Raw genomic sequence first — 23819 nt, 5'->3', positions numbered from 1 at the left:
GCCGATATGACCAGCTTGCCTGTGGCTAACGGAATACCAGACACGTTCGGCGCTACGACAGAATGCTCGCAACGCACGCTGCTTCGATAGCTCTCGCTTGGGGTCGACAGCCAAGCGGCTAGCGGAGAGGTCTCGCGCGGGCGGGGGCGGGCTTCAAAACAACCGGAAGTGGACGATGTGATGTCGCATCATGACGCAGGACCAGTGAAGGCGGAGCTTATCCCCACTCGCTCGGCGAGCGAGTTGAGGAGGAAAAGCATGGCTGGGGAGGAGAGTAACTTCTAATCGCTTGTAGCTCCATTAATACGTAATGCTTCACTTAAATTGTGGTGCGAATGTTCTACTTAAGCTGTACCCTACGCGTCTACAAAATTTGTCCGAACCGTTTCAGGGGCCCTTTAAATAAGTAAGCGTACAGAGGAGCGGAAAAGATAGGCTTTAAGTGGCGCTACGCCCTTGGCACCTGTGGTATCCAGTGCAATGTACTTTGTGTTTGTTCTAAGTGTGCTACAAGGGTTTTAACGAATATACTTTTTCGCTTTGCTTGAAGAAAAGTCGAGTAAGCGTGCGCAGTCTTTAAAAATATATCGCGGGGGAACATCACAAGTGTTGTTAGTTTTGTTTACGCTTTGGATAAAGTGAGATCTCGTGCATTTTTTTTAGAACGTGAGCTCGATTTCCCGAAAACAAATATCTGCTTCGTCGTTCTGCTGGGGAAAGTTTGTGGAAGATGTTTCCTTAGGCGTGTTGCCCGGTATGCAAAATCTAGGTTAGGTATACCACATTTGACTAAAAGAGCTGTTTCCCTAGGATACTGTACCTTCACAATTTCCGTGTTAAATGACGTTGTTATTGAAAATGCGCAATTTTCTAGGGTTCTGAGCGGACGCGTTTCTGCAGATGGTCAGTGCCCGCTCTTGTAGCTTCAAACGTCATATGAATTCCCCATCGATATTATGTTCTCTGGGCTGATGCGAAAAATGTTTTTCGCCACTGCGATATAAAGCTGACGTAAGTCTAAAAAAATAATTGACGAGATTCACTCCAAATCGAGCCATCACAACGCTTATACTAAAATTAAACACAGGTAGACCCGAATTAGGCGAATCGACCGAGACTAGCTCCCGAATCGACCGAGAAAAAAAAAGCAGTGTTTGTCGATGCGATCCACATCATTGGCCAGTGTCCTAACTACAGACGGCGCGACCCGTCGACGCTACGCAGCAGCCGAGCTAGCTGCTGTTGCTCAGCTGAGCAGTAACAGCGCCCTAGTAGGCACCAGGCGTCTCGCAACGCTGGTCTGATGAAGAGTGCCTCCAGTGGCCTCGGAAGCGACGCACATCGACGGTGCACGAGATGCATTCGACGCAAAAACTTTGGCAAGTGTAGCTTCAAACTTGCAGTCTGTTCAGGCCACTGCGCACAGCTCGATGTGGTACACACGCAGCTTCAAAAGATCAACTCTTTACTCCGTTTCATACGTAGCAGGCAACGCTACGAAGGCCAGACATACTTTTCTAGCTGTTCGTTTCTACGGTTCGAGACTAGTGCGCCACATATGAAAGGAAGATCTTAGGTACGCGCCCACGTAATTCGAAATAAAGTTAAGCGCCGTACTTGGACGCACACACACATGGGACTGCCGCTTACATAACCTTATAAGCACTCTTGAGGAGATACAGAACTGGGCTGCATGCTTTGTTTGAAAGAACTTCATGTTTGAAAGCAACGTCACTGCGGAAAAGAATTCGCTCGGCTAGTCGACGCTTGCTCTCACATGGAACCTTTTCTCGTATTTCTTTACAAAACTAAATAAGGACGCCTACCTTAAACGGCCAACGTGCACCTCACATCGACTTGACCAGATGCTTAAGAAAAAAGAAATGTAATCTCGTACGCTTACTTTCAGGAATTGTTTTTCCACCGCACCATATAAGCGATTGGAATCGAATTCCCCGGGACGTCATTGAAGTTGTCGGCAGCGACGAATTTGCCATAGCCCTACGTAATCATGTTTTAATGGTAGTTATCCCCCTTTGTACAACTTATGCATATTTAATATGTATTTTTCATTTGTCTCTGTATATTAATCTTATAATGATTCCTGTATAGCTATTGTATTGCAGTCTGTTTCACTGTATATCATCTTATGTATAAACTCTCCCCCATCCCCTACTGTAATACCCGCTGGGCGAATGTATTCGAATCAATCAACAAATAAATAAGTAAGACATGACGCATTTATTGCAAGAGGCCATTGGATATCTAAATCTACTTGGATATCTACGGAATCTACGGATATCTAAATCCAAAAGAGAAATCTAAATCTACTGATGGAGGAGCGAAGCAACATATTTATGCAGCCAGCATGCAGCCACAACGCATCACTTGCGCCGCGACCGAAACATAGTGCGCCGTCTACTAGAAGCACAAATGCGCACCAGTAATATGTGATTTGACGTAACGTTGCGTGACGAAGTTGTAGTTGAAATATGCGAAGTAGTTATTTAGTAGGGAAACGTTGCAGATCAAGAACAGCAGAGCTTAAAATCACGCGGAGTGAGACTTGTGGGACCACGCTACTTGCGTAGCTTCCGCATTGTTGCCTGCTGCGTGTGGAACCGGGTGCAGTCTGAGCGCGCGCAGTGCTCATGCCAGCAGCGGAAGCCAGGGGACGTATTCTCAGAGGACCACTTTCGGCGATGATGTTGTCTTCGCGTGACGTAGTGCTCAACCAGCCGATCAGCTCATGCGGCTATGCTTAACCAACCAATCAGCGCGCGCCTGATGGCCGATGCGGTAGTATCGCCGAAAGCGGTCGTCCCAGGATCAAGGAGGTCTTAAAAAACGCCAATTTTCTTAAACCTCCTTGCCCAGAATAGGTCCCCAGACTGCCTTTCTCTTTAGAGCCAAACGCACCGTGCGTTCCTCGCGCCTATGAATACCTTCTAACCCTGCACGCGCGGGCCGTGGATTCTCCGGTGAATGTGACAGCACGACGGCGGCGCCGACGGCGCCAATGCGCCTGGAGCGGCCATTTACTTGCTTTCGCATTAAAAGCGAAACGACCACTAAACTTCGGCATATCAATGCTCTTGAACAGAGACGGTGGCAGGCGAAAACTCCTGCAGGACTTCAATCGGTGTGACATGAACGTAACAGCGCTCTGAGACAAAATGCAACAGAGGCACAACTACGGGTGCCGGCAGTCAAGTTCAATACCACCGTTTTTTTTAAGAAAACGACCAGACACGTGATGATCGAACACTTGCTGCGTTTTCTTTGCTCTGTGTTCATCTGCTTGGGGCTGCAAATAATGAGGGACAGATTGTTTAATTAGGTGCTATATTTAGCGTGGCCTTAGCTTAATTAGGTAGCTTGAGCTGAGAGAACGAGACGTGTAGTTACTCGTAAGCAACTACATGCCTTCTAAGCAGTGAAAAAAGAGCTCACCTTTCTTCACCGTGGCGAGCACCTCGGAGAGGAGCTTTTGGTTGACCCCGCACAGGTTGGCCATGTGTTTCTCGCATTTCTTGTGACAGTTGACTTTGCATTCTGCATACGAGACAGTGAAGAAATGGTGTGAGAGCGGCATTGACCGCCACGAACATGTATCGGAAACAGTTCTTAAGCGAGGGTTACGACTTAGGCTGCTTCGTGGGGCCTTTTTTGAAACAGAACAAATATAACGCGAAAAACACAGGACACAATGGGGGGGCCACTTGACTCGTAAAATGTGCTTGTATGAACACGTACAACCAAACGCACATTTGGCAGTTTCGGCGTTCTGATGGCGATAGCAAGGTCTAGCGTAGCGCTTGGATTCTTCGGACGGTGTTATAACTGCACGCGGGTGCGACATGTTTGCACGACGAAGCGCACAAGGCTTCTCATGCAGAAGAAACATTGTCCTGGCAGCTACCATGCATATCGCGGCGCTAACGTGGTGAAGAGGGTCGCTAGTGGCGTTTCAGTCGTCATGACGGTGCACGAGGTGAGGCCGGCGGGAAGACCGTCGGGTTTGCGCAGCTCCCTGTGAAGTATTCGGCAACGTTCGCTTGACGTGTACTGCCCGCTCCAATCAAGGGCGACGCTTGCACAGCAGCTCAGCGGGAACGCTAGTGCGCCTATAGTGACGTGCGCACAACGCCCGTGCCAGGCGCGGAAGGCAGAACACAATGCCCTGGATCCGCCATCGAGGACGCTCCTTGATTTCTCATGTAACTAGTAACAATTACCCTCCCCCCCCCGCCCCCCCGTGCATGTAGGACATAGTTTCTCGTCGTGGCATTCATTTACAATGTTCTTTCAGCGAAATTACCGCCATCAGTAGCAAAGTGGTGAACCGTATCGAGTAATTACTGTATATCTAATAATACTGGCCACGTTCACGTCTTGGCTACCGATCTGCAAACATTATGTTTTATGGCTTGAATAAAAGATAGGGTGGATGCATCCTTTGATAACGTGCCAAGTCGTTCGTTTAAAGTCGGTTGTTGAGTCATAAATTTTCCATTTCGTTTCTAGGTGCAGAGGGAGAGAAGGTTTAATGAAAGGAAACGCGAAGTTGGTCGGAGGAGCGCATCTCTGGCCTGATGCTCCACCTTGAGATAAAGGAGAATGGCAAACGAGGCCAACGAATGCCACAAACTAATCGCTGCATATGTTTCGACAATGTCTTCACCTTGAGGCAGCTTATATGCCTACTTCTTCCAATATGGAAGTAGGAAAGTCGCAGGTTCGCCTCAAGAGGCGAAGCACAGTATAAAACAACTGCACGAAGGCACATAGTTCTATTGGCCGTATAAATAACAGTAAACACTCGCATACTAATTAAAATAACAAGCATGGTGTTACGAGCGAACAGACGAATATGACACAGACGTGACTCGATGATCGCGTATGCTCAATGTCACAACGCTGGCGAAATGAAGAGCGTCGGCAGCCGGGAGATAACGCTTCGCGCTGCCTGTCGCTTCAAGACGTCTACGTAATGGCGATTACGCAACCTCGAACACCAGGTGTGCTAGAATACAGCGCACGTGAAAGCACCAGCCATATCTGCTCCCCCAGTCATTTCACTCGCCGCAGGTTACCTCCAATAGAGCGCTCGCTGTCTGCGCGCTCTAATTTAGAAGTCTCTAATTGAAACTTGGCTCCCTTATTTGACATTGAAGGCGCTGGTGGTGACGCATTTTCAGAGCAGCTGCAAGTGCGTTTGCTGGAACACGGTTGGCAGACGCAAGTGCGCATCTTCCACCTGGCTCTTGCGTCAAAGATCGAGAGGCGCACATGCGAAATTGAGCCGATGACGCATGAATTGCTGTCGTCAACGCTTTGGTGGTTGACGTTACCTCTGTAACTCCAGGTACTCAACGTTTACGCCTTTCAACAGTTCTTCACCCTTTCTGGCGGAAACATTGAAGGCAGGAACTGTGTGGCAGAAATTACGCGATATTTCATTACTGAGGACACTATCGTGCATATGCCGTCCATTATCACGGCACGCTTGATGCTGTGTATTACCCTAGAGTAAGAAAAATTGTCACCCTCGATTTTGGTGTCTGAACACCTTTAAGAGCAACACTTAAACATGCTTATCCTGTTCAGTGCTCCGCCATTTCGGCAAAACTACCAGTATTTTTCTCAAAAGGCATGCTTTATCTTTAGTAAAAGATAGCTCAATTTTAAATTTTGCATTCTAGCAGAAACATATAGGCTGGAGGGACGCAATTAATAGGAAAGACATCGAGTTTCCTGTCACGATCACAAACTTTCCTTTCCTGAAGAGACCCTGAGAAGAAGCCACACCCAATCTTGAGAAAAAGATGTGGTTTGCGACGACGAGACAACGAGAACAAAGTACCCTGTTCCCTGCTTTTACCTTGTTCTCGTTTTGATCATCATCTTGAATTTCCATTTCCCCTCTTCCTCTTGTTTTCCCTACAAACAAACAAATAATACTTTGTGTCTGAACCCTTTTGCAGAGCTGAAAACGCACTATGACTTTGCTTGTTTGACTTTGCTAGAAGGCTCATACCAGGATGACTGTTTTGTGCGTGCCATCATTGTTATTCGTATCATCACCACTCCTAATCACCTCCTTCTTCGGGGCGATGTCGTGTGGTTTATCCGAATAAAAAGAATTGCTTGAATATTCGGGGGAAAAATTGGTCTACAATGTACGCTGTGAAAGTGGTTGGACAGCGAAGCTGTAAACAACTAGAATTACATTACCCTTTGCGACGTAGCTTTAAATTATTCGCATGGCGACATTCACGTGCACTTTGCCTAATTGTTCGCCAAAGACGTTTCAACGTCCTGCGACTTGGCTTGCGCCGCTGCCTCGTGCACTTAACCACACCTTCGCCGAGCCTCGTATGCACGCGTCTCAAGGAGTCCTCACTATACGTGACATAGCACTGCCGCAACAATATATGTATACATATATATATATATATATATATATATATATATATATATATACGAAGACGAATCAGATAGTCTCTTTGCCCCCATTTGTTATTAGCCAAAATAAGATACACCCAGGCACTTACAAATATACGTACTATTCTACGTACTTTATACTATTTTCATACATAGTCCTCACACCGGTTCAGACATTTGTCCCCTCGCAGCACTAAATTTGAGATGCCCCTGTCGTCGGTCAGCGATGCACGCGGCCTCCCCGAATGCACATTGTCATGCTAGTCTTCATGGCCTTTTGCGAATTCAAAACACTACCACCTGACAGTTTTAAAAGCGAGGTGCCTTTCCCTACACGTGGGCTGCATTTCGCAACCGAGCGGCGCTCTTTGACCCCCGCTGGTCACCCGTTCCAATTCTAGCAAGACGAATTCTGGCTCACCAGCGTTTCTCGCGCCAAAGTATGCAACGCTTCACAAGCCCCTTAGCACAGAAGAGGCGACCGGCCTAAGAACGATACCGACGGACGTAATCCGCATCTCTCAAAATTAGACGCGATACGTCCAGCGCTTTACCCGGCTAAATGTATCCGCGGTGCTGAGGCAGGGCGACATGCTAACACATTTCGTGAGGATGTGTGCCGAAGTCCAGAGAACTGAACTCTAGTTTAGGCAGTCAGATAATAATTATGTTACTTATGTTACTTCTAATATAAGGCCCTTGACGACTGTGTTCTGTACCGGGTAATTTCGGATGAGTCTGACATTTCCCTCCTTCAATGTGCCCTTAATAAATTTGTGTTTGTGTGACACGTAGCTTACGAAACTAAACATTAACAATTTCAAAGCAATGTATTCGTCTAAAAAAATTGACCAGTCCACATCTCAGGGCTATGATCTTTACGGTTGCCGTCCTCATTTCATTGACAGCCATAAGTGTCTAGGCATCCATATAACTATTAACCTGTCGTGGCGGAAGTATGTCCACCATGTTATTAACAGAGAAAGAGAGAGAGAGAGAGAGAGTAAATTTTAGTACAGACGTATTAGTTATTGAGACCTTGGCAGAGGTGCTAGCGTGGATGCCATGTGGCCGTGACGCGGTCAGCCCACTCTGCCAGTACGACTTGGCATTTTAGATCATCAATCTTGATCGTACGCTCCCAGGCCTCGAGCGTTGGAGCTTGCCGAAGAATCGTTATTGTTTGGGGGTTAACAATGCTAACCGCAGCCTTGGTTTTCTTCGCCGGAATTGCCGTCTAGCTCCCGTTCCACAGAAAATTCTACTATATAACCCTCTCGTGGGATTTAAACTCGTGTACGCTTCACCCACATGGCACCGTACACTATAGCTTGCTATAGTGTACGGTCCATTTTTACGTGGATGGCCATTTCCACGAAGGAGGCATGAAGAGTTAAAGCGAGCACTATGTGTGTGCTTCATTGCTGTCACTCTTGTCGCCAGCTTCTTTGGCGCGGTCTGGCGCGGTTTCGACGGATTTAGAACACTGGGAGAGCCAATGTCCCACAGTAACCCAATGACTTCCCAATCTTAACGCGAAATTTGCTTTTTGTAGGGTCGGACGAGTTTTCATGTTGTGGTTCTTGGTTGGGAGGACAGTGGAGAGGAGAAATAGGGAAATTAGGTGCGGGTGAGGTGCGTGGTATTGGGGAGAGGAGGAGTGTAGCGCCATCCGCCGCTATAGACGGAGTGGACACCTGTGCTTGGCTGGCGGCAGAAAGTATGCGCCCGGCGTTCTGTATTGTGGGCGAGGGCGAGCTCCTGCTTGGCCGTGCACTGCTATGTGCGACAAAAGCGAGATAGAGGTGGCTCCCGAGTCCTTTCCGAGTGCACGCATTGGAGAAGCCCCGTCGGACTGTGTGAGAGTGACGCACATCTGAAGCTGCTTTACCCAAAGGACGAGAAGCAGATATCTCGCTTACTTCAATGGGGTTTCAACGGTCGCTCCCCATATCCGGCTTTTATGCCGCATTGCACGTGTCATAATAAATTTTCTTTTTCGGGCTCCATGTAGCGTAACTCAGCGGCCTTATATAAAATGTTCCTTATAGAGTTCGTGGAGTCTAAGTAGATAAATTCGTTTGATGTTGCTGCCCTATGCCACTACGACTTCCCACTACGGCTCAGCGCAGGGTGAACAATCGAATTCGGACATGTTGTTATCTTTCTCTTTCCTCCTCCACCTGGGATTCAAGCGAGCACGAAGTAAGCCTCACAAGAACGAGATTTGTCTTATGCCTTTGTGGCGATCTCTATGCCATAACAGCCAGCATTGCTGAGGCGCTGCTGGCTTTTCGAAAGGATAAGGCGTAGCTTTAAATGCGACGAGCACACAAAACACATACTGACAGACTGACAGAGTGAGACAGGAGAAACGCTGCTGCTTTATCTTGTTGTAAGTCTGTGTTTAGTGTGTTGCACGAAGTGAGAGCATTCCAAGTTGCCCGCTCTTATCCCATGGTCGTGAGAAGTTTGCAATATTGAAAAAAAAATTGTACAGGACAATACAACCAGAGCAGTGTGACATGTGCGCACTGTTTCGCGGAACGTTGATTTCGAGCGCGAGCCAAATTGTCGCGCGCGTCATACAAGCACGATAAAAACTGCAGGCAGATTTTTCAACTCAAGTACCCCGAAAGGCAAGCGAAAGTCTGTTTCCGAAGCAGTACAAAGCTTCAAAGCGCTCATACCGTGCCAAAGACACAAAAAATAAAGCTTTTAAAGTCAGCGTTGGCCCGTGATTTAGGAGCGCCCGGAAACATTTTAAAACGTGGCCAGCAATCGGAAGGCTTATTTTCCACGAAGAAGTACAAGGAGAACAAGCTAGCTATTTTCCTTAATCACAAACGTGAAAGCTCATTCGCCGTTGTACTAATGAGATATCCTGCGCTGTGTCATTTCGAATTTGCAGACTGCACTAACGTGTTCCAGTTTCAAGCTGTTGTCGTCTCGGCAAATGTTGCCGTCTGAAAGCCACGCAAATCCAACCTTCGCCTATCGCGGTAATGGCTCGGAATCCAAAAGTGCGTTGAGATATGGGGACGTATAAACTAATCAGTACCAAGTATTAGGGGCTGTGATGTTGGAAATTTCTTTAGAACAATGTCTCTTCGCTGAGACCAATGTGTGCTTACGTCTTTGAACTTTATTAGTGTATCAAGGTGAACAGACGCTTACTACACTCGTTACATTTGTTAGCACTCTTTCGAGTCTAACACTGACTATGTTCGAGCCGATCTCACCCGATGATTAGTCTTCGGAGAACACAACAAGGCTGACCTTGCTGACCTCGGTCTAGCGTGCTACAAAGCCTGAGAGACTAACATGTAAGTAGTGGCTGACAAAGTAATTGTTTACAGTTATAGAGTGCGCACATCATGTTACGGCGCGATAAGCTACAACAAGTGATTGAGGACCTTAACAGAGACAGTGTAAGAGTGGGGTTGAAGATTGATATCCAGAAGACAAAGGTAAGGATCAATAGCCGGGCAAGGGAGCAAGAGTTCAGCATCGCCAGTCAGCCTCTAGAGTCTGTGAAGGAGTACGTTTACCTAGCTTAATTACTCCCTGATCCTGAGAAGGAAATCTACAGAAGAATAAAAATGAGCTGGAGCCCATTCGGCAGACATTGTCAGATCCTGACAGGAATGTAACCATTATCATTAAAAAGAAAGGCGTACAATCAATGGATTCTACTGGTGCTGACATATGGGGCAGAAACTTGGAGACTGACAAAGAAGCTTTAGAACAAGTTAAGAACCACGCAAAGAGTGATGGAACGAAGAATGTTACGCGTAACGTTGACACAGGAAGAGAGCGGTGTGGATCAGTGTGCAAACAGGGATCGCCGATATTCTCATTGACATTAAGAGAAAGAAATGGAGCTGGGCAGGCCATGTAATGCGTTGGTTAGATACGCGGTGGGCCATTAGGCTTACGAAATGTGTACCAAGAGATGGGAAGCGCAGTCGAGGATGACAGAAGACTAGGTGGAAGGAAGGAAGGAAAACTTTATTTGGTCCTGCAAGTAGTGATAATTCATCACTAAGCGGGCCGCTCCCACGTCGGGACCGGAAGGCCAAGCCTCACGGCCACATCGTGAGCCTGCAGTCCCTAGTTGGAATGGGTTCACGCAGGAGAGGGGTAATTGGAGATCGCATGGAGAGGCTTTCGTCCTGCAGTGGACACAAAATAGGCTGATGATGAGCTTTCAGAGACGATTACAGCTCCTTCAACTTATGAAAAATACGGAGCGAAAAATAAAAGCATAATTTTTGCGTGCCGGAAGTTGTAACGGCCGTGGTCATAAACAACGAGCCTGAGAATGACTTCGTTAAATAAAAACTTTGTTAAACTGAAAACGCTTAAAACACTCATGCCAATAACTTTGTTGAATAGAGCAAAAAATATATGAATTTATTTCCCTGCGCAAGCACGTATCCAAGGCAGCAAAACTGTTGAGCGCTTCTTGTTTCTTTTTTTAAATGGTAGAAGCTAACCTTTTTAAAATGTTAACGGTGTCCACTACTTGCGCTGAAACCCGAAAAAGCCCTATTTTCTTCATATTTTAGCCACGTTGTGATCCTTCATACGAAACTTCATTACACGGGGCGAAACGGTGAGTTTGCTTCGGTGCCTTGACGTTTTCAACGCACTAGGTGGTGTCGGGAATGCAAAAGCAGTTAGGTAAATTAAAATAATTTGTGAAATCGGAACTCCGTAAATAGAGGCTTGACTGTAATACATTTAGTGGACATGGCGCAAGTGGCAAACTTAACCCTTTACTGCACCTTGTTGCATTTACGCAACATTCTGATGAACGGCGTTAAAAACCGAAACAAAGTCAGTTTCGAGCTTCCTGTACATGTTGTTGCATATTCGCAACATTGGTCTGTAAAACGCGGCAGCTTGTGCTGCAATCTGTGCTAATTCTTTGCATCTTCTACCAAAACAAACGTGGTGCAGGCTGCGCGCGCCCAGGAGCAGTGATATAGGTAAGTTTTACAAATTGTAAATGTATTTCTCCATAAGACAAAGCACAAAAAAAATTGTTACGCTATGCTCCACATCCTTCTGACTCTGTAGGTTCAAAAAAATATTGTAATTTCGGAATAGTTTGTTCCTGGCGACAGAACGTTGCTATGTTGCACAAATGCAACAACGTGTACATGGTTTATTTTCTTCGGAATAATGAAATGGCTTCGAAACGCTGGTATGGCCTAGAAATTGTTCCTGATAGTGAAGGCAGTGACTATTCAATTAGTCACGACAGCCACGAGTGTAAGTCCGTTTCGATTCAATATGTGGACAAGATGTTCTCTGGTCAAATTTCCTTTTTTCTTTTCAAAAGTACGCTGTGCCTCCGCACGTTGCCGTGTCACGTCGTCACGGGCACAGCTTTACGTCTGTGCTTCGATGTTCTACATTTTGTCAATAACCCGAAAACACTGCATTGTTTCCTGGCTGGACGGGCATCTGCATGACGTACTGCACGAAGTGTGGGAACCACCTGTGCTGCACAAACATGTACAAGTGCTTCTTTTTGTTCCACACTAAATCATAGGTGCACCAATGATTGTCTTGTGCAAATAAGCATCTTAGTATGAATCACACTAAATTTATCTTTTACTTTCAACTTCTTCTTTATTTGCACATTGTTGCAAATATGCAACATACCCTTTTTCTGCAAATTGAAACCACAGACATTCGCTAAAGTAACATTCCATGGGAGTACAGGTACTATTATGCTTCCCTACAACGCCATGAATAATATTTTGAGGAAACAAAAAATTGTGCAGTAAAGGGTTAAATTCGTCAATGTTCAAGTCCAGTTTGTTTTGAAGATGTCCGGAGCCTAGTTGCAATTTTAAATATCTGTTGAAAAAGAAAACCAGGAACAACGTATATCGGTGTTCCACGTAGCTGTTTTCCGTGGCACTCAAGGGAAGCTGTATTGCATAACAATATGGGGCATAACAAACGACCTAATCAAAATTTTGCGTGCCAGTGTCAGGACTCCTACGAAATGACAAGGCTTTGAACACACGTCGGCTCGGACCAACTGACAGAACTTGCAGACAAGCGTGAAATGAAGGTAAGGACTGTTCCACGAGTGATCGAACAAAGAATGACAGGCGTAGGGTTAAAAGGGCAGCACGGATGAGAAGGAAAACGGGGGTGAATAGCTGGTGTTCCAGCTTAGTATAAAATCATTCAGTGGAGCCCGGCAGGTCACGTATTGAGCAGAACAAATAACCAATCGCGTGTTGGACCAGCGGAGTGGGTGCCAAGGAAGTATAAACGCAGTGAAGGAGGGCACGACCGAATGAGAGTTGGCAGTGGCGACTATAAAAAAATTGTCAGCTACAAAATGGAGTCTATTCTCTCAGGACCGGGATCGATAGGAATCCCCGACCGAGACCTCCGTTCTGCAGTGAAACCGAATACGGCGATGCTGCTGCCGATGATAATGATGATGAAGGGGATAGAGCGAATAGGTATCTGGTAACCCCTCGTTCAAATGAAATGCGCCGAAACTTCCTTATTTACGCGTCACATATTAGCGGGACATTTTATCGCTTTGGAAATGTTATTAATAAAGGGGAAATTAGACACCCACCCGTTTGTGGCAATTGCTACAAGGGAACCCATACGGGTTCCTCGAAAGAAAGCCTCGCAGTTGAAGAAAAATTCGTCCTGTTCCGGGACTCAAACCACCGCCTTTCCGTGGCAGCCGCTCTACCATCTGAGCTAACCAGGCGGCCAGCAGACGGCAGGGCGAAGACTGCCATCTGCGAGGCTTTTCTCCGAGGAACCCGTATGGGTTTCCTTTGTAGCAATTGCTACAAACGGGTGGGTGTCTAATTTCCTTTTTATCAATTACCCCTCTCCACCTTGCGCATTTCGGCAGAGCTATGTCGTCAAACTCTTTTGAAAGGTTGTGCGCACACAGAAAGGTTTACGGCAGCAGTTAAGTACGCGACTTGATTACAACAGCGTGCCACAAGATGGCGCCCCCGGCACTAGTATTTGCAGCTGTGTCCTGGTGCTCCGATGAAAGGCAGTCGTTAATGCTAAAACCTAGGGGCTGAAATGTTTATTCCGAGACGAATAAATAACATCGCAGTTAATGTTGGCTGTGCATGTCGCAATGATGCAATCCTGATAAGGGATTGGTAGTAAATAACAAAATAACGAAAAAAATAATATAAGCGCAATGAAGGAATACAAAGGCGGGCATTATGCGGTAACATTATTACTGTTATTACGTTCTTTTATTTTCTTTGCTAAAGACACAAGAAAACATCAAAGCAGGAGCGAGGACAGTTGGCAGTATAGAATAAAGCTCAACAAACGCGCCACACTGTAAGTGCCTATGAATGCTCCAGCATTTGGAGCATCGCCAGCCGGCGACATTGATTTGCCTCTGCACTCTACACAAGCAAGGTCGGGATTGCCACGCAGGCAGACGTTGAAAGCGGCCGGGGAGGTGGAGAGGGTCGGATGGGGAAAGGCTGGAAGGCGGGCGTTCTCTTGCGTCGTTAGAGCGCTGGGAAAGCGTCCAGAGCCTGGCAAGTTTCATTTGTATCACTGCAACCATAGCGCGCGCGATGAATGTTGTCACGTGACAACGGCGTTTCCCGTGCGCCCACTCTAGCACTTCGGCTTTGCTTTTGCGACGTGCGCCCAGCTCAATGAAAGTTCCCAATTAAAGCGAGTATGGCTTCCTTCGCTTCTTCCGCCCGTCTTCACGTTGATCGGTGGCCAGACTTTCTAGGCCGATGCAAGCGCATACGCTCTCGCGCAACAGAGTTGAGCAGAGCGTCCCTTGGCGAGATGCGTCGTTTTTTTTTGTCTTGCCAGCTCATCACGGTTTAGTTCGCTCACACCGGCTCCCACTGCGCTTGGGATCTGCACGATTTTCAAGCGGTGCGCAACTGCTGACGCAACCGCGCCATCGTCGTCGTCGTCATGCTGCCGTGATCCCGTTGTCATGTTACCGTCTTGGTTACGCCGTCATCGCCTTCCCTCCTAGTCATTCAACAGTCGTCAAACCGTCGCCGATGTCGCTGCGTTTCCGTCCCGCTGTCGCGCCGTCTACCGTGACAGGTTGACAGTAATTTGTGCCGCAATCATCAAGCAGCCTTAAAGCCCCTACATCGGAAGTATTGGTAGGGCGTGAATTCATTAAATTTATTCGGGCCCCATAAGCTACTCGTTTGCTTTGGTAAACAAACATCGTCGATAGTTCCCGCAACACATTGTTTCCGTAGTGTGGTGGTACTACGAACCTTAATGCATTACTGCGTTTGTTTTGTTAATATGGGGCCTGCCGAACGACGCGGGCTACTCCCCTCCGTTTCATAGGTGTAACCGAAAAAAAGTTTCAACTAAAGAAATCAGAAAATAATATGGCGACAACAGTTTAAAGCTTACATGCACGCAACAAAAGTACGCAAAGAGAAACATGTTTCGCAGAAATTTTCTAAGCTGAAAAGTTCTCGTTCAACTATAAATCGTCGCTCGTTGGTGGACAACGTAGGGCTCACAAACACGCACACAAGAGCCACGGGAATCCGGTAAGAAAAGTGATTACGGAAACATACTCCCACAAATACGATGTCTTGGTCAAAGTTACATTAATAACCTTAAGCGACTTTTAGATATTGCCGAATCTTCAAGAGGCATTATTAATGCGTTCTCCATTGTTGGGTGCAGGTTTTCTGAGGGCCATGCACGCAGGATTTTCCCTTGAGATATTGGCTTGCTACACAAAGCACGTATGGTCACGAAAAGCCTCTTGAATGAATAAATGATAGAATGCTTATTTGAACGAAAACACAAAGAACCTCTGTCAATACGAAAAAGCACGAATGCCTCACTAAGCGTCAGTCCCCTTTCCGAACACACAAAACAACTCAAGCAACCACGATAAGCAAACTAAATAACGTGAATGCATACGCCGTAAATAGAAGGTGCATTCATGACAGGACTATTCAATGCTATTTGCAGTTTCAAAACGAACAACCATTTTTGAAGTGACAAGAAATACTTGTTGAAATTTTTTAAAGATTCCTAGAGATGTTGATGCGTTTACAAAAGTGTGTGGGAGTATGGTGACCTAAAAAATCTGCAACTATGAATGATTGCTTTTGCATGTTGTAATTTGTCCGTATCTTGCCCTTGTTGTACGCTATGTGCCACACGTTATATTGCTGTTCTTTCGGATAGTATTTTCTGCAAAAGGTCCTTTCATTAGGCCTGATGGTGCTATTCCGGCGTGTCTCATCATCGAGCCATTAAGCACCACACATCATCATTAAGCCTGGTATCTTGAAATTTTGCCATGACTGTTTCTTTGTTAATATTATTTTCTTTTGGTAATATGCTATTCTTCTTTAAAAGAAGAACAAAGTGGCTTCTATGGGGCACATTCACAATTATGCGTATCATGCGTTTCTGTATGGTTAGCAGTAAACTATCGATATTAGTTACTGTTGTGGTACCCCAGACAGACAAACAGTATTGGAAGCGCGAATGAACTAGGCTACAGCCCAAGCGCTTCTTCAGTGGAGAAAGTAATAGATGCTTTCATTTATAAATAATGCCGATGGATCTTGCAATGCTAGTTTTTATGCTTTCGACATGACTGGACAGGTTTCAGTTTTCTTCAAACGCAACATCAAGGAACCTATAGCACGTGGAACGTAGGATGACTTCATCACGAAATTTTATTACTATGCTATCATTGATACACTTGTTACCAGGCCGAAAAGCAATGTATTTTGTCTTCTTTAATGTTTAATTCCAACTTATTTATTCTGAGGCATTCTGAAAGATTACTGAGCCAAATATTTGTTTCTTGCTGGAGAGCACACACGTTTTCACCAGAAGGAAAGTCATAGTGTCATCAGTTTAGATGATCATGCCAGGTATTAGAGGCACGTTTGTAATATCATTAATGTATAACAGAAAAGTAAGCGACCCAAGAATGGACCACAGTGGGACGCCAAATTAGATTTCGGCCAGTGCTGATCTAGAATGACGAATGCGCGCGTCTGGCAGCTCAAGTCACTGTGTGTATTCGCGTGTTTCTTTCACGCTCAGAGAAACACTTTTATGTAGCACGTATCAAGCAAAAAAAAAAAAAAGAAACGCTGTATCGGGAGTTTCTCATGCTGCTCTAGAATTTTCTCATTGACACTTTTCATTTAATTATGATATTTTAGAAGTTGATTGATTAATTAAAGCTAATTATCTAATTGGGAGAAATGAAAAGATAATGTGAGTATCTCCAAGCGACGGCAAACAACCTTACCTTGGTTCTGTCCAGCTACGTGGCATTCGCATATTTCTGTTTGGCTAGAGTTACGTGGCACATCTTGTATATGCAACCCGAATTGAACTCCGTAGTTTTACGTGCCAAATCGACGGTTTGATTATGAGGCAGGCCGCAGTTGGCTACTCCGGATCAATTTTGACCACCAGGGGATCTTTAACGTGTCTATAATGCACGGGACACGGCTGTTTTTTCTTGCACTTCGCCCCCATCGAAATGCAGCCACCGTGGCGGGAATTCGATCCCGCGACCTCGTGCTTAGCAGCGCAACACCACAGCCATTAAATCACAACGGCGGGTATATATAAAAGCAAGTTTTCCCTTGTGTATATATGAATTTCCTGCTTATATATGCTCTTCCTATCCGTCCTGGTTTTTATCCGCCGTTACATATTGAAATCAAGAATTACCAACTAGGCCAAATTGCAGTTCTATTGTCGCAAACATTTCGTCGCGATACGCGGGGCATTCCAGCCACATGAGCTCATCTAAACCGCCGCGGTTGCCCCAGCAGCGATGAATGGCTCACCCTATGCGACACAAATAACTGTCGGTGAACGCTACATTCAATCGAAGCCAATCATATGACATCCATGAGTGACGTTGAAGTAGCTTCGAAATTGTTGATTTTCTCCGAAGCCGAATCTCGCTTCGCAATATATACGGGCCTGCATTTTTCTCCATTATCTCTCCTGTGGCCTGCCGAGGTAGCTTTGGAGTAATGTCTCTGCATTGCTGACCTCGAGGTGGCTGTTCTTTTCTGGCCGAATTTTCATAGAGGGACACGCAAAAAGCGCTCGTGTAGTTAGATTTAAATGCATGTTAAGAAACTCCAGGTCGACAAAATTAATCCAGAGTCCCCCCCTTAAGGCGTGCCTCATAATCAGGTCCTTGTTGTGACCCTTATAAAACCTTGTAATTAAAATTTTTCTATGTCTCACGTGTAAATGTGATCACGTTTACTTGCACGCTTTTTTCCTGCTTCGTACTTTCCTCTGGAATGTTTTAATATCCTTCCCCCTCTCTGTGCAAATTAGCTTATCAGCGGTCGTATGCGTGTCGGTAAGGATGATGGCGTGGAACCGGCAGTGCTGTGGCAATGCCGCTTACGCACGTTCTGCTTCTCGTGCGGGTTGCACGTAGCTCCAGAGCGCTTTCACCTGGCCACAAATGGGACAGCCCCAGGATTATAACCAGCATCGCCGAAGTATCAGCACGCAACAGTTAAAAAAAAAAAAACTTCAAAGCACTCGATTGTAGACCGGCGACGCCTACTGTAGTGGAATCCGGCATACAGGGTCCATTACGAAAGTAATGCACGCGATTTTATTATGACGCGATTATCTAAGGCAGCGCGGTAAAACCGGTCGAGAAATGTGGCGAGGATTCTGCCCAGCCAACGCGGCCGGTCGCCAGTTTACTCAGAGCAGTGTGAGCGGATAACAAGGCGCGATGGAGCGTTCGCTTGAACAGCGATACGCTATCAAGTTTTGCGTGAAGCTTGGAAAGAATGCAACCGCAACATTTTAAATGCTTTAAGAGGCCTTCAAGGACAACTGAATTTCAAGGTCACTATCTGGGGAGGTGACACAAGGCGTTGAAGCAGGGCCGACGTTCAAGGAGGTCGCCGACGAACCCCGTTCTGGACGGCCAACCGGCGAAAACGTGGATCGTGTGCGCGAAGTTTCGCGTTCCGACCGTCGATTGAGCATCCAGCAAATCGCTGACACCCTACACATGTCCACATTTGCGGTACATGGGATAGTGACTGAGGATCTGCAAATGCGCAAGGTCTGCACGAAGCTTGTGCCGAAAGTGTTGGCGGAAGATGAGAAAGGAAATTGAGTTTTGTGCTGTCAAGAATTGTTGGATTTGGTTCAAAATGAGCCGGACTTCCTTAACTCCGTCGTAACCGGAGACGAATCCTGGATGTTCGAGTAAGGCCCAGAATCGAAAAGGCAGAGCAGTGAGTGGCACACAAAACCATCCCCTCGCCACAAGAAAGCGCGAATGAGCAAGCCTCGCATCAAAACGATGCTCATTGTTCTCTTTGACGCCCGAAGGATTGTCCATTTTGAGTTTGTACCGCAGGTAGAAACTGTCAACTCGGCCTTTTACCTGGAGGTGCTCAAGAGATTGAAACGCCTGGTTGCGCGCGCGAGGGCTCACATCAACGACACGGTCAAGGTCCACCACGACAATGCCCCCAGCCACACCTCCTTCATCGTTACCAACTTCCTGGCCCGGTGCAACACCCCTGTAGTCCCCCATACCCCTTACAGTCCCGACTGGGCTCCGTTCGACTTTTTTGCTTTGTTCCCCCAACTGAAGAGAGCGCTGAAAGGAAAGCATTGGGAGACCGTGGAAAACATCTAAAAGCATGTTACAGCGTTCCTGAAAGACGTTCCCGTCGAGGACCTTCAGGTTCAGGGTGCCTTTCAGACATGGCAGACACGTCTTCGCAAGTGTATTGATGCAGGGGCAGATTATTTTGAAGAATTTGAACCATTTGCACAGGTCCGCTCAATAAATCTATTTTTTCTCAGAAAATGCACATTACTTTCATAATGGATGTCCAGCAACAGTCAACGAACCATGTTTCACAGCCACTATCACAAACCTACAAAAGGCGGTCGACTGCAGTTTCTCTCCGGGGCGTGGAGCCGGCAGTGCTACGGCACCGTCGCTCGCGCATGTTCTCGTGCAGAATAGTGAATGTTTACCTTGTAAAAAAATGCTGAATACTGTCAGGTACCAGAAACACTTGATCATATATTTAGCATTTGTCTCGCGTACGCGCAAGAATGACAGCAACTGGTCTCTTCCATTGCAAACGTCGATAAGAGACCGCTATCAGAGGAGTTCCTTCTAGGTCCTTGGCCTAGTGTAGACAGCGCAGCCCTGATAAGAAGTGCTGCTATAGCCCATCTCCGAGCCACTGGGCTGGACGCACGGCTTTAGAGATGCGACAACGCTGTGAACTTGAATATACACATATCTTTCTAATGTCGTCGTCGTCGTCATCATCATCATCATCATCATCATCATCATCGATTTTTCTCCCCCGTTCCTTTTTGCCTGTGTAGGGTATCAGGCTAAGGCAGTTTGTAGCTGAGGCCGATTCTCTGCCTTTCTGTAAATGAATTTTTTTCTCTCTCTCTCTCTCTCTTTTGTAAAAAAAATGTGCTGTTCTTACCCTGTTGGTTCCACCTCGTGTCAAGTCTAACTGTGCACGTACGCACACCGATGCCAGAAACCACTCACGGCGTCGGATGTTGTTGTTGCGTCGTTTTGCTTTTCAAACGAAGCTTCTATTGCCTCACTCGTGTCGGTGTAGGTAGGACGCCGTATACGAAGAAACTCAAGCCGCGCAAAAATAAAAATTGCTTGTCGGGCTGCGGATTCGAAGCGCCGACCACCGGGTTGCGAGACCACCGCGGTAACTGATTCAGCCACTGTCGGTTCATCATAGGCACCCTTTAAAGCGGGGTTTTATATGCGTGAAGAAGTAGACGCAGTGCAAGGTGCCGATCCAATCACAGGCGTCCCGTTCCTCCGGATAAGGAAAATGGTGTGACGGCGTGTTCGCTCGCCTCGGCGCCCGCCGTTTCTCGCTAGTCCCGGCAGTCAGATGGGGAGGCCGAGTTTTGTTCGTTCCGGCGAAGAGCAGGCAGCGTTGAAGGAACGGTAGCGGTAGCGGGCCAAGCGTTGTGCGTTCGGCCGAAGAACAGGCGGCGTTTGATGAACGCCGCCGGGAACTGGCTCGAGAAAGGGCTCGTCGTCGGTTTGCCAACCATGCCGTGAAGGAGCGCGACGCCGAGGCGTTACGACAACGAAGAGCCGCGCATCCCGAGCTTCGATTGCACCCCTCTTCACAGCAGTAGAAGGGCGGTGATTTTATATTCCTTATTGTTAATACTCTGTAGTGACATTGAAATTAATCCCGGCCCCGGCACTGATGCGACCTACAGAATATTTTGGATGGGCGAAACGTGATTGTTAGAAAGCTTAATACTATTGAGTCGAATCCAGCAGTCTAGAAGGCAGCTATAAATGATTTGACTTCACGTATGTCGTCAATGGAAGAAAAAATGTCAGTATTGGCAAACTTAGAACCCGCCATTATGGGCTGCACTGCACACTATGATACACAGCACGGGGTGATACAGATGCTCCAAAATAAAAAAAAGTGATCTTGAAAATCATAGTAGGCAACATAACCTTGTGCTCTACGTCGTCATCTGAATCGTTTTTAAAGCAAGGATGCTCAACAAAATTTCAAGTTCACCTTGAATTGATTGAAAAAGCCCATCAACTTGAAAATTTTCGAGAAAGAAAAATGCAACCCTTGATCGCAAGGTTTGGGTCCCTGAAAGAAAAACACTAGATTTTAGGAAAGGCAAAAAATTGAAACATACAGTAATCAGTATGTCCCAAGACTTTTCCGAGCCAGTGCGCTAGAGAAGGTGGAATTTATGGTGGCTCGCTTAGGAACATGAAAGTGAGGACGCGCGTGTGCAACTCAAGCATGGCATCCGTTACATAGACGGCATGAAGTACGCCTATGATGATCTCTGAGGCAAGGTTGTGCCGTGAAAGTGACCCAAAAAAGTTCATATCTACTTCGCTTTCTTTTTTGGCAGTCAGCTATTGGAGCATTAAAAGCAAAGTTGATGTCTTCAACAACTTAGTGCGCGTGGTCAAACCAAGTGTAATTATCGGTACCAAATCATGGCTCCATGAAGACGTAGCGAGCTCTGAAGTATTTACAGATAACTTTACATGTTGCAGAAATGAAAGGAATTACCACGGAAGTGGTGTATGTATTCCTTCTAGAGGCGTAAATGTTATAGGGGATGAGCGAAGCTGTTTGGGGTCAGCTGAAACTCTCGAAACGCAAATCCCTATCAGTCTGCTCCTTTTACCGTCCACCAACTGGTTCACCTGGAGAATCATGCAATTTCGCTGGTGAAGCTACAAAAATCGTATCCAGTTACGTCATTAAAAGCAAAGTTGATGTCTTCAATAACTTAGTGCGCGTGGTCAAACCAAGTGTAATTATCGGTACCAAATCATGGCTCCATGAAGACGTAGCGAGCTCTGAAGTATTTACAGATAACTTTACATGTTGCAGAAATGAAAGGAATTACCACGGAAGTGGTGTATGTATTCCTTCTAGACGCGTAAATGTTATAGGGGATGAGCGAAGCTGTTTGGGGTCAGCTGAAACTCTCGAAATGCAAATCCCTATCAGTCTGCTCCTTTTACCGTCCACCAACTGGTTCACCTGGAGAATCATGCAATTTCGCTGGTGAAGCTACAAAAATCGTATCCAGTTACGTCATTGGGGGTAGGGACTTTAATCTGCCTAATCTCAACTGGAATGAACAGCCGATAGCCTATGGAAGCTCCCATAGTTTCGTCTGCAATTGCCGATTTTACGAACTTCCTTTCATTAGAACAAACCGTGTTGAAACCTATCGTTTTTTTTCTCACAAATATGCCAAAAAAGGTCGAGAACACTGAAGTATTACCAGGGATAAGTTATCATGACATTGTGGTATGCCCAATAAATCTGAAAAATGTAAGCGTTTACAATGAGAAGGGTCGGCGCATGTACAATTATGTAAAGCGTGATATCATAGCAATCAATAATTCATTGTAAGCGTATTTCGTTGTGTTCGGAACGTTTGCGGATGTGTATTCAGTGGAAAACCTATGATTTTTTTTTACAGACAAAATTTCTTATCTGCGCGACCGATTTGTTCTGTCATGTTTGACTAGAAGACGTAATAGAAGCAGGCCATGTTACACTAACGAACTGAGTGTTTTAGTGAAGCGTAAACAAAGAGTTTACCGTTCATTCAAACGAAACCCTTCGAAAAAGAACTTATGTCAACTACAACTGGGAACGCGTGAAGTAAATAATGCTGCAGTCCAAACAAAATCAGCCTACATTAAAGCAATAAAATTAATATAAAGCCACACCCGAAGGAACTTTGGAAGCATATACAACGAAATAAAGAAGACATGTCTATCCCCGTTTTGACCAGTAGCGATGTAGTCATTTGCGACGCCACAGAAAAGGCTAAGTTGTTCAATATTTATTTTAGATGGGTGTTGTCTGCTGCAACAGGTCAGAAAGATCTAAAATTGTTCGCACACGAATCAACACCCATGCCTAATATAGTGATTGAAGCTCGGGGCGTTGAATTACTACTTCGTGATTTAGATTGTGCAAAAGCCGTGGGCACTGATTGTTTGCCCAATTTTATATTGAAATATTTCTCTCATACAGTATCTTTGTACCTGAAAGTTGTTTTTGAGAAGTCGTTAGAACACAGTTATCTTCCGGCATATTGGAAAATGGCAGTGGTTTCTCCTATACATAAAACTGGCCCATGCAACGTTATTAATAACTACCTCCCCTTTCACTCACTTGTGTGTGTATTGAAGTTGTAGAAGAGGCCTTATATACGCTATAGTCAAATATATAGATAGTAATTCATTATTTAACTCAAAACAGCACGGACTTTGACAGGGACTACCATGTGTCACACAACTAGTAGAGTTCACATACGTCTTAGCTGCAGCACTGGAGGACAAGTCATCGGTTAACTGTATTCTTCTTTCACTTTCAAAATGCGTTTGACACCGTTTCACAATACTTGTTACTGCAAAATTTAAGCAATTTTAGTATTAATCCCCAAGTTATTGCGTCAGTCGCCAAATAGTTACGCGAGAGGCGAAAAATCTGCAATAACTGATGTTACGTCAGGGGTACCTCAAGGATCAGTTGTGGGACCCCTTCTTTTCCTACTTTATATCAATGACATTAATGAAAACATACAGTCGCATATTAGGCTATTTGCAGATGACTATAATATACCGTAAAATTACCTCTGAAAGTGATTGCATTGTAATTAAAAACGACTAATATTCCTCACAGGCGTAGAGTGAGCGATGGGAAATGAAGCTTATTTTTAAGAAAGCGGTGTGCGTGAGGTTCTCCAGAAAAAAAAAAACTGGAAAA

The 23819-nt window shown here is 45.8% G+C and overlaps 1 protein-coding gene across 15 annotated transcripts in view; it reads right to left on the bottom strand.

Annotated features, from left to right (window-relative positions):
- The window catches only part of LOC135913786 (putative protein kinase C delta type homolog), a 725274-nt gene that overhangs the window by 96553 nt on the left and 604902 nt on the right, over nt 1-23819 (bottom strand). For all 15 annotated transcript variants that reach the window (XR_010568111.1, XM_070541297.1, XM_070541298.1 and 12 more), the window contains one exon: nt 3454-3555. Coding sequence is in view for 14 of the 15 variants with exons in the window: in XM_070541297.1 (XP_070397398.1) it covers nt 3454-3555 (102 nt within the window). In the remaining variant the exon portion in view is untranslated. The remainder of the gene's footprint in view (nt 1-3453; nt 3556-23819) is intronic.

The sequence above is a fragment of the Dermacentor albipictus genome, chromosome 6 (genome assembly GCF_038994185.2).
Source record: "Dermacentor albipictus isolate Rhodes 1998 colony chromosome 6, USDA_Dalb.pri_finalv2, whole genome shotgun sequence".
NCBI classification, from domain to species: Eukaryota; Metazoa; Arthropoda; class Arachnida; order Ixodida; family Ixodidae; genus Dermacentor; species Dermacentor albipictus.
Note: the sequence above shows the minus strand (reverse complement) of the source record. Positions and strands in the feature narration are given on the sequence as shown.